Source organism: Suricata suricatta, chromosome 16, assembly GCF_006229205.1.
Source record: "Suricata suricatta isolate VVHF042 chromosome 16, meerkat_22Aug2017_6uvM2_HiC, whole genome shotgun sequence".
Lineage (NCBI taxonomy): Eukaryota > Metazoa > Chordata > Mammalia > Carnivora > Herpestidae > Suricata > Suricata suricatta.
In genome coordinates this window covers 1,949,315-1,959,447 of record NC_043715.1, presented here as the reverse complement: position 1 = coordinate 1,959,447, position 10,133 = coordinate 1,949,315, and the positions used below count along the sequence as shown (strand labels likewise).

The 10,133-nt window shown below is 57.6% G+C and overlaps 1 protein-coding gene across 1 annotated transcript in view; it reads right to left on the bottom strand.

The window, feature by feature from the left end:
• C16H16orf95 (chromosome 16 C16orf95 homolog) overlaps positions 1-9,745 on the bottom strand; it is a 13,570-nt gene extending 3,825 nt beyond the window's left edge. Inside the window, exons 1-5 of the mRNA XM_029925571.1 lie at positions 9,628-9,745; positions 9,197-9,248; positions 8,321-8,458; positions 2,404-2,550; positions 1,649-1,685 (exon numbers count right to left, since the gene is read on the bottom strand). Coding sequence (XP_029781431.1) covers positions 1,649-1,685; positions 2,404-2,550; positions 8,321-8,458 — 322 coding nt within the window. The 5' untranslated portion in view covers positions 9,197-9,248; positions 9,628-9,745. The remainder of the gene's footprint in view (positions 1-1,648; positions 1,686-2,403; positions 2,551-8,320; positions 8,459-9,196; positions 9,249-9,627) is intronic.
• Positions 9,746-10,133: the final 388 nt, after the last annotated feature.

Below are 10,133 nucleotides of genomic sequence, written 5' to 3'. Positions count from 1 at the left end.
CCCCCCCCACCCCCTGTGTTACCTGTGACTCAGCCCAGACACACACCGCCTAACCCTCATCCTCACCCAAACAGGGCTTTAGCGTTTCCAACCCAACGCACGGGGTCCAACAGCGTGGACGGCAGCAACCTAGGTTTTGGCCACTGCTGTGTGCCCGGGGGCCCTCCTGCCATCCCTAAGGCCCACGTGCTCTCCAGGGCAGGTGCCACACTTCAAATACACGCCCTGCTTACATCCGTCCTGCTCCTGAGAGGCCCTCCCGCTGCGTCGGACCCCTTGCCGAGGACAGACACGTGGCGGGGCGTCCGCCAGACATCACCCCGACGCGCTCGCCAGGCGGGTCCGCCGATCACAAAAGCTGACAGGTGGGAGGAAGCGGTGAAGAGGCCAAAGGGTACAAACTGCTAGAAATCAAGTGAGTCCTGGGGTCTAAGCTACAGCGTGATGAGGACCGTTGGCAATACTTCTCCTAAGAAAAAAAATCTGTAACTAGGTGAGGTGACAGATGTCAACTAGACTTCTTGTGTTGGCTATTTCGCAGTGTATTTAAGCATCAAATTGTTACCCTGCGCCCCTGAAACGAATATAATATGTCAATTATATCTCAATAAAAAATAACATGTCTCTATACCGCCCCCTCAAAGGCTGTGTGGCGTTGTGCTGCTCCTGACTGTGTCACTTTCATCACCGGGGGAGACATGTATTTTTGCGGCACTAGGTGGGTGTGCTGGCCAGTGGCCACTCCGTCCCTGGCGCTCTCCCAGCTGGTCCTGTGCCCCTGGGGCCGCTCGGACCGCCGGCCCGTCCCAAGAGCCCAGCCTCGGCCTGGCATGCATCCATTCCTCCGTCACAGATTCCGGCCAGGGTGCCCGCCCGCGGGGCAGAGCACGGGCACAGCTGGGCACGGGGTGGGGGGGCCCTGATACAAGCCACGAAGCGTGCCTGCGCCTTCGCCCCCGGCCACGCAGAGGCGGCATACGAGTTGGCCGTCAGCGCCGGGAAACACCTTCCAGAGCAATCCCGCCCACTGGCTTGAGGGACACAGAACGTAACGGTGGGCACGGACGCCCCCGTCTCGTGTGAGCACGTGGTGGGCCACAAACACACGCGCGCCGTAAACGTGTGAAGACCCGCGCACTAGGTCTCAGATACACACACACATAAACACACTGCAACACGAATACACGTCTAAGTATCACGTCACTCACACGTCGCGTGTCCTGCCTGTGGACACGGAAGCACAGGCGCTGTGTCATTAGTGAGTCCCTGTGGTAGTGCTAGTGCGCACGTGTATACGTGTGTGTACACACCCACCCCCACACAGGCACACCCGCTCTGTCACGAACTATAGAAGGTTAGAGCTTAACAGAAAACACGCCTCAGACGCCGTCTACCTCCAGGCTGCAAAGGGGCTGCGTCCCGAGAGCCGCTGCAGATGGGCTGCAGAGGGTAAGGCGCTCTGGGTGCGACGGGGAAATGGGGGTGGCGAGGGACGCCGAGCAAGAAGTGGGAGAAAAGGGGGGGTGTGTGCCCACAGCCATCTCTGTTTTACAGACACGTGTGGAGGAGAGAGGTCTCCCCAACCCCACCAGGAGACCCCGCTCCCTCGGGCGGCGAGAGGGGATGACACACACGTACACTCCGTTACCTTGAACGCCTTTAAAACTCTGCTGCCTTCTCACCACCTAGAAGGAAAGAGCGTGGCAGATGCACCAGCCCCGGCCTGGTGATGCGCCGCGGGGTGGGCCCAGTGATCTGGCCTAGACACCAGGAAAGGGCTGTCACCAGCTCAGGATGCAAGCCAAGGTCCTCTTTTAAAAGGCCTTGGAGTCTAAATTCTAGGGACAGTTCGCTACTTGATGACAGCAGACCAGCAACTGGGAAGTGGGCGAAAGCGGAAGGAAGCTTCTACTGGCCACCCAGGACACCTGAAATGCACTGGAGACCAGGGCCATGGGCTGAGGAGAGCCGGGCCCAGCCAACCGCCCCAGCAGTGGCTGCCCTGGAACCCAGAGCCCGGGGAGGGGGCGGGCAGACAGAGCTGAAGAGTGAGGACAGAAGCTCAGAGCTGTGGTCCTTCCCGGCTCCTCCAAGTGCCCCCTGGGATGCAGGAGCTGGAGCAGGAGGGGAGGCAAGGGGAGACGGGAGGAAGGGGGCAGGAGAGACGGCACCCATGATGGCAGCAGCCATGGGTGTCCCCTTCAGAGGGCAGTGTGATCCATCCTCCGGGCACCCCCCAGGACACCAAGCCTGCCCTACCCCGCACATGCCCCCCTCATGCACTCTGCGGCCTTTGCTGTGCCTTCCAGGAGACCCTGCAGGCCGCTGTGGAGAGAGAGCCCTGCACCCTCCACCCCGACTCCGGTCCTTGTCGGGCCTCGCTGCCGTGAGCCCCCCTCTTACCTTCGTGCGAGGCCTCAGGACCTGAGGCACCCAGTAGGGCATCACAGCCTGATCCCTAGGCACCGGGAGGCGGCCCCCAAAGCAGTGGCATGGGCAGGGGCATGCCTTGTCGGTTTGGGGGGTATAAAACTGGACCATCTTTGGGATCTACCAGAGAGGAAGGGAAGACAAAGTCCGAAGGGGTAGTGCCCCAGAAACTGCTGGGACAGGGCCCTGGGGAGTTCTCTTCTGTACCCCCACCAAGCACAGCCCAACTACCCAGCCGAGGGGCACAGTCCCAGGGGACCGCCTGCATCTCTGCAGTCAGGAGGCGTGGCTCTGTCCTGAGCCCGGAGGCCTCCAGGAGTGGCCCCTGGGCACAACATTCAGCCCCTCGGAGCCTCGGCGGTCTTGGCTATAAAGTGGGCTGTGCCAGCTTCCTGAAAACACGGGTCAGAGTCTAAGCAGGACAGCGCTGGACCCAGCAATTCCACTCTGGGACGCACGTGCATCTGGAAAGCGAGGATCACAAAGGCGGCCAGCAGCAGAACTGGCCGTAGGGGCCTGACAGCCTGAATGCCCGTCTGTGAGGGACAATAAAGGTGGGACCCGGGGACAGCAGGGAACGGGGCAGCGGGTGGAAAGAGAGAGGCGGACTCCCCCGTCCTGACGCAAATGAGCACAGAGACGTGACGGCAGGTAGGAGGCGCAGCCCGCGGGCACCCCGGCTGCTGTGCGCGCTTTTTACAGAAAATCTACGTGCCCGAGTAGTGGGGGGCCGGCCCTGGCCACATTCCGTGCCCTCTCCACAGCGCCGCCCTGTGCCCTGAGACCCCCGTTCCTTCCAGCAGAGGGACAGCGTGGAGCCCGCCCCGGACTTCCGGTAGGCTGAGCCCTGGTTCGGGAGGACGAGGAAGCGACAGCAGCCCCGCCGTGCCAGCCCGGGATCGGGGAGAGGTGGGGCCGGGCTGCCCAGCTGAGCGAGCCCCTCGACTCCCGACCCACGACAGTGGCTGCCAGGCGTCCGGGCGTCGAGCCCCAGGTCGCCAGTGGAGAAGCACCTGCACGCTCACCTGCAGACCCCGCGGGGCAGCCCGGGGAGGGGGGGCGCTCACCACACCCCTTCGTGTCCTGGAAGTTCCCACCATGTGCTTGTGTCGCACGTTATAAAAGACAGTAAAACCTCCTTCTGAGGGGACCCTGTCGCCTTCCCGAGGCCGAGGACCACCAGACAGCACGTGTGGGCGTGGCACGAAGCCCAGAGGGTCCCCCGGGGAGGCCAGGGGGCCGCAGGCTCATCCAGAGGGGGAGCAGGGACAGGTTCCAGAGGACCCGGGAACCGCCGTCCACCCCTCCCGCCTGCCGCCAGGGTGCTGCCCCGGCAGCTCGCACCCACACCCCACCCCTGAGCATGCGCCGGAAGGAACGCCCCGGCAGACCCTCTGGGTGGCCCCTACCACAGCCCTTCCCCACCACCCCCTGTTAAAAGAACCTAACTTTGCCCAAGGGGCCCAGTGCCCAGGGGTCAGCCTCGGGCAGCCAGGGCTCTGCCAGCACCGCGTCTTGGGGGGTGAGGACAAGGAAGGAAGAAGTCGGCCAGGGCTTCTGGGAATTGTTCCCGATTACGAAAAGGAGACGAGAGTCGGTCTTCCACGCCCCCCGGAAAGAGGAGGACCTCATCAAGGCTTCCTCTGTGCCACGTGGGTCACGGTGTGCGGGGAGACCCACGGCCGCCATCTCGGAGCACGCCCGCTGGCAGCGCCAACACCCGGAGTGAAGGTGAGAGTAAACCAGATCATTAAACACACCATCCAGCCGCGAAGCCAGTCCTAGAAGAATCCTCTCTCCGCCAAAGACCCTGGTGGAACCCACTGCGGGGCAGCTCCGCTGCTGGCACCCAACACCGCCCCCTGCTGGAAGAGGAGCCTGCGGGGGCCAGTGGAAAGGAGGCTGGAGCCTAGGCGGCTGGGGGGCAAGATCAGGAAGGACCCCAGGAACTTCGTCAGGGACTTCAGTCCATACTCAGAAATGAGAGGCTACGGGGGAGCGACAGGCCCAGACGCACAGTTTTAAAAGCTCTTGGGCGGCAGGGACACCTGGGTGCTTCAGTCGGTTGAACATCCAACTCTTGACTTCCACTTGGGTCATGATCTCATGGTTTGTGAGGTCAAGTCCTGCATCAGGCTCCACACTGACAGCACAGAGCCCTCTTGGGATTCTCTCTCTCTCTCTCTCTCTCTCTCTCTCTCTCTCTTTCTCTCTCTCTCTCTCTGCCCTGCCAGTTTCTCTCTCTCTCTCAAAATAAATTTTAAAACTTGGCGGGGGGGCGCCTGCCTGGGTGGCTCAGTCGGTTAAGCCTCCGACTTCGGCTCAGGTCAGATCTCACGTTCGTGGGTTCAAGCCCCATGTCAGGCTCTGTGCTGACAGCGAGCTCAGAGCCTGGAGCCTGCTTCCGGTTCTGTGTCTCCTTCTCTCTCTGCCCCTTCCCCTCTCATGCTCTGTCTCTCTCTGCATCAAAAATAAATAAAACATTAAAAAAATTAAAAAAAAAAAACTTGGGGGAAATTTTATAAAAGCTCATGGGGCTTCAGATCAGAAAATGGCCAGGCAGAGCTAGAACGGATGTAGGCGGGGGGACCCTCGGGAAGACATGAGGCCCTCCTTCCGTCCTGCGCAGGGCCACCCCCTCCCTGACGCCCAGCAGCACAACTCAGTGGGGAGGGTCATAGACTCGAATCCCTCACCTGCTGCTGACTATGTGGCCTTGGAAAAACCCCTGTCCCTCTCCGGACCTCAGTTTGCCCATCCTTTAAGGAGTACAGCATACCTACCCCGACCAACTTTCAAATGATACACTGACCAACAGGAGGGACTGAGCCATCATCACCGTCTGGAACAATGTGACTCAGTCACCTTCAAGCCTCTGACCCTTTAAGAATCTACTAAAAAACAAGAAATGAGAGATGGCCTCATGCAGATTCTACCGATACTAAAAGGGTAACTAGAAAATATGATGAGGAACATGCCGACAAATCGGACGCTGAAGTAAAGGGTAGGTTCCGGGAGGGTCACTAAGCAAGAGGCAGGTCACATGAATAACACGGTCTCTATGAAGGAGATGACGTTGGCAGTTAAAAACCTCCCCAGCGCCAGCCCCGCACGGCCTCACTGCAAGTCCTCCCAAGCCCTAAGGGCAGAGCCCGTGCGGGCCCCACACAAAGCCTTCCGGAAACCTGAGCTGAGCGCCTGCTTCTCACCTCAGTCTCCCCGGGCGGCACCGCCTAGTCCAAAGGGAAACAAGGAGAAGGCAGCTCAACACCCCTCGTGAAGACGCGCACAGAAGTGCTGAGCAAATATATCAGGAGAATAGAACACCATTTCTCTTTGGAAACAGTTTAACTTTTGAAAGTCCATCGAAGTAACTCATCATATTAACAACCCCCCCAAGTTCTGATTTCAACAGACACAGGTAACACTCAACATTCCTTCTGGATACAAACTCGGGGCAAACCAGCAATAGACGGGAGCCTCCTCGGCCTGACACGCGGCACATAAACCAACGGCTAACCTCACCTTTCATGAGGGAAACCCGATCACGGCCCCCTAAGATGACGGGGACGACAAGGCCGTCCGGCCCCTGCGCTCACGGGTGTGCTGGAAGCTCTAGTCGGTGGAGAAGGCGAGGGAAAGCCGTAAAAGGCATCCAACCGGAAAGGAAGGAAGGAAATCCTCTCTCTGCAGTGACACCATCATCTATGTAGAAAATCCAACGGAATCTACCAAACGTGCCACCTGAATAAAGGAGGCAAAGCAATTCTGTGCAAACAAGACCGAAACACAAAAGTCAGCAGTGTCCTGAAAAAGTAGCAATGAGTCAGGGCACCCCGAAGCTCAGCCGGTTGAGCGGCCAACTTTGACTCAGGTCATGATGTCGAGGTTCATGGGTTCAAGCCCTGTGTCCAGGCTCTGTGCTGACAGGTCAGAGCCTGGAGCTGCTTCGGATTCTGTGTCTCCTTCTCTCTCTGCCCTTCCCCTGCTCATTCTCTCACTCTCTCTCTCAAAAATAAACTTAAAAAAAAAATTTTTTTTTTGTAATAAACAAATAAAAAATTACCTCCAAGCCATAGAAAAAAAATCAGCTTAAAATGGACCACAAACCTAAACACAAACTATAAACTATAAAACTTCAGGGAAAAAAAACACAGGAGAACCCTTTCCAACCTTGGCTTAGGCAAAGATTTCTTAGAAATGCTTAGGAAGTATGTGCCACTGCTGTGTTGGCAGGGATGGAGGAGGGAGGGCACAGGGGGAGAGGGAGGAGGGTGCACCCAAGCAAGATCCAGAAAAGGTCAAAGTGACAAACTGCACTTCATCAAAATTTAGAACAGATGCTCTGCGAAAGATCCCGACAAGAGAATAAAAGGACAAGTCAAAAACATGGAAAAATATTTGCAAATTAACTATCTCATAAAGAATGTACATATCCAGAATATATAAAGAATTCTCAAAACTCAATAATAAAAGCAAACAACCCAATTTTCCTAAATGGGCAAAATATCTGGAGAGACACCTACAAATCAAGTAAGATGTGCGGATGGCAGGGGCCCCTGGGGGGCTCCGTCAGTTAAGCATCCAGCTTCGGCTCAGGTCATGATCTCACAGTTTGTGGGTTCGGGCCCCGCGTCGGGCTCTGTGCTGACAGCTCGGAGCCTGGAGCTGCTTTGGATTCTGCGTCTCCCTGTCTCTGCCCCTCCCCTGATCACACCCTGTCTCTCTCTGTCTCTCAAAAATGAATAAACGTTAAAAGAAAAAAAATTTTTAAGTAAGACATGAAGATGGCAAAAGCACACGGAGGAGACCCCAGCATCACGAGTTACTAAGGAAATACAAGCAAAACCCACAAGGCACACACCTATTAAGATGGCTGAAATGTAAAAGACCGACCACACCATGTGTCACTGAAAACGTGGAGGGACTGGAACTTTATACACTGCTGGTGGGATGTCAAATGACACCACCGTTTTTGGAAAACAGTTGCCAGTGTCTTAAAAAGTCACACATACCCCTCGGACGTGCTCCAACAATTCGCCCAAGAGAAACGAAGGCTCGTTCACACAAAGACTTGTACACAAACGTTCACAGCAGCCTTACTGCTAACAGACAAAACTTCTGGAAACAATGTGAACATCCTTGAGGGGACGAGTGTCTCCACCGTGGCCGGTTCAGCTGACAGAGCACTCGCCAGCACGACTCAGCGACCTCACGACGGAGCTCAAACAGGGGAGGAAGCCCCAGTACCCCCACATGACTCCATTTATGTAAATCCAAGGAAACAAGGGCTGGCAGAAACAGATGAGCGGCTGCGGGGACGGTGGGGCCGGGAGGGGCAGGTGCAGCTGCAAAGGGGCCCAAGGTGACCTTGCAGGGCTGTGTGTACACGCATGGCAGCTCAACAGCAGCGCCGGCTCCACGGTGCACGGCTCTGGGCTTAGCAGCCTGTCCACCTCACACACGTGTGGTTGTCACACGTCAATCTCAACTCCATAAATCTTGTTTCTCGGGGCGCCCAGGGGGCTCAGTCGGTTAAGTGTCCAATTTCGGCTCAGGTCATGATCTCACAGTCCATGGGTTCACGCCCGCGGCGGGCTCCGTGCTGACAGCTCAGAGCTTGGAGCCTGCTTCTGATTCTGTGTCTCCCTCTCTCTCTCCCCCTCCCCCACTCACTCTGTCTCTGTCTCTCAAAATAAAATAATAAAGACATAAAAAAAACTTTTTTAAAATCTTGTTTCTCAAAAAACCCTGATTTAAAGTAAAACACCAACTGTCTCCCAGAAATTGTAAAGCATCCCTCATGTACTATCTATGATGCTGAGGGGTGACTGGTCCCCTTAAGTCCACCCTGGACTCAGGGGAAGAAGCCCTGGCTCAAGTCACCCACCTTCCTTCGGGGTCTGAGGGACAAAGGAACCCAGTAAGGCAAGGCCGCCTCGGCCCTGGGCACCGGCAGGCAGCCGCCGCACCTGGCCTGGCACTCACAGCAGACGGGCTCCTGGACAGTGCTGGGGACGGGACACATCTGAGCAAGAGCGAGAAAAGACAGAATTAAACGTGCTGTTACATTTAGCAACGGGAGCCGAGGAATGCTCTGGAACAGTCCTTCAATGCTCAGAGAGAGCCAGGGCACCTGCAGGGCGTCCAGGGGCAGGGAGCAGGGGCCGCAGCTCCTTCTGCCGCTCAGCAAGGGGCTGCCCCTCAGGGGCAGGGAGCAGGGGCCGCAGCTCCTGCCGCTCAGCAAGGGGCTGCCCCTCAGGGGCAGGGAGCAGGGGCCGCAGCTCCTTCTGCCGCTCAGCAAGGGGCTGCCCCTCCAGCGTCATCTAGTCGGAGCCCGGCAGGACCAGCGCGTTGCTCGGCATTCACGGCCTCGTTGCCGTGAGCGCGGCGGGGAAGTACCAGCAACTGCAGTCGGGCTGCCCTTTCCGCGCTTCTGTCAACCTGCCCCAGCGCTTCACGTTTGCCAAGGCGTCCACGTCTGACCCACGGGGCGCTCCCCCGCCCACACCACAAAGGAGACAGGAAGTCGTTCTCGCGGGGCAGGACGTCGAAGCCCGAGCCCAGAGCTGGTGCATCAGGGAAAAGTGCCGCTCTCCCAGGCCTCCTGAATCCCCATCTGAAGAGTCGGGCGGAGCCAGCGGTGGGGCAGGCAGTGGGCGGCCCTACACAGAGACGGTGGGCCCCCCCCCCACATTCCCCACTCTCCCCAACCCACGGGCATGTCGGACTTGGGGCATAGTCGCTGAGGGTTTGCTTTCCTTACCAAATGACCTATGAGGCACACTTCTTTCCCAAAGATCTGAAATGTGCTCTTCCTAGAAAACAAGAACAGGAAGGCTTAGAAAGTTCTGGGCTCTGTGTACATTGAGGGACAGGACTGTTGGGCAAGGAACTGGGCCAGATTTCTTGCAACAGACACCTGTGTCACTAAGCCTCAGGGAGGGTGGGGTCATCCCTCTGAGACCAAGAGGGGCAGGGGCCGACCACAGAAGCGAGGGTGGGCATGCCCCTGACATCTAGGGGCCCTGAATGCCAGCCTACTGCAAAATCCCACGTTCCCAAACCTCCCTGCTTCACGCACGCTCCCGCGAAACTTGTGCTAGGCCCTTCAGGAAAGAAAGAATGCTCCAACCCGCTGAGCCTGTCCCAAGACATGATCTCCAACCACCACACCCAGGACACCCCCAAGCTTACTTGGGGTCCTGCAGGAAGACACCGTCAAAACTGTGCACTAAATGAAACTCCTTCCAGCACAACCTGAATGCTTTGTCTCTGGGATGACAAAAGCATGTGGGGGCCACACAGACCGGGTTACCCTTCCCCATTATCCCCCCTAACCCCCTACCCCTGCAACAAACTGTTAGAACTGCCATACGGGGTCTTCAGTGGCATAAACGGAACACAAAGCAGAGCGACGTTTCCCCTGACAGTGATGTGTGCGGGTTCTGTACCATGGAGGCCGTGGGAGTGACTCGGTGTTTTGGGGTCTCGTTTTTACGGTGATAATCACCATTACTGCTATTTTATTACAGCTTCGGGGCACGGCGCTCACTCTGCACACCCAGCGGCCGCCTCCGAAATCACAGGATGCGGAGTCTGCGCGCATCCTCCCCCTGCTGGTAGTGACTGCATCCTAGTCCCTTAAGGACCCATCCCCGTCTCCCTGTCCCCACCGCTCAGTCCCCAGCCCAGAGGCTGAG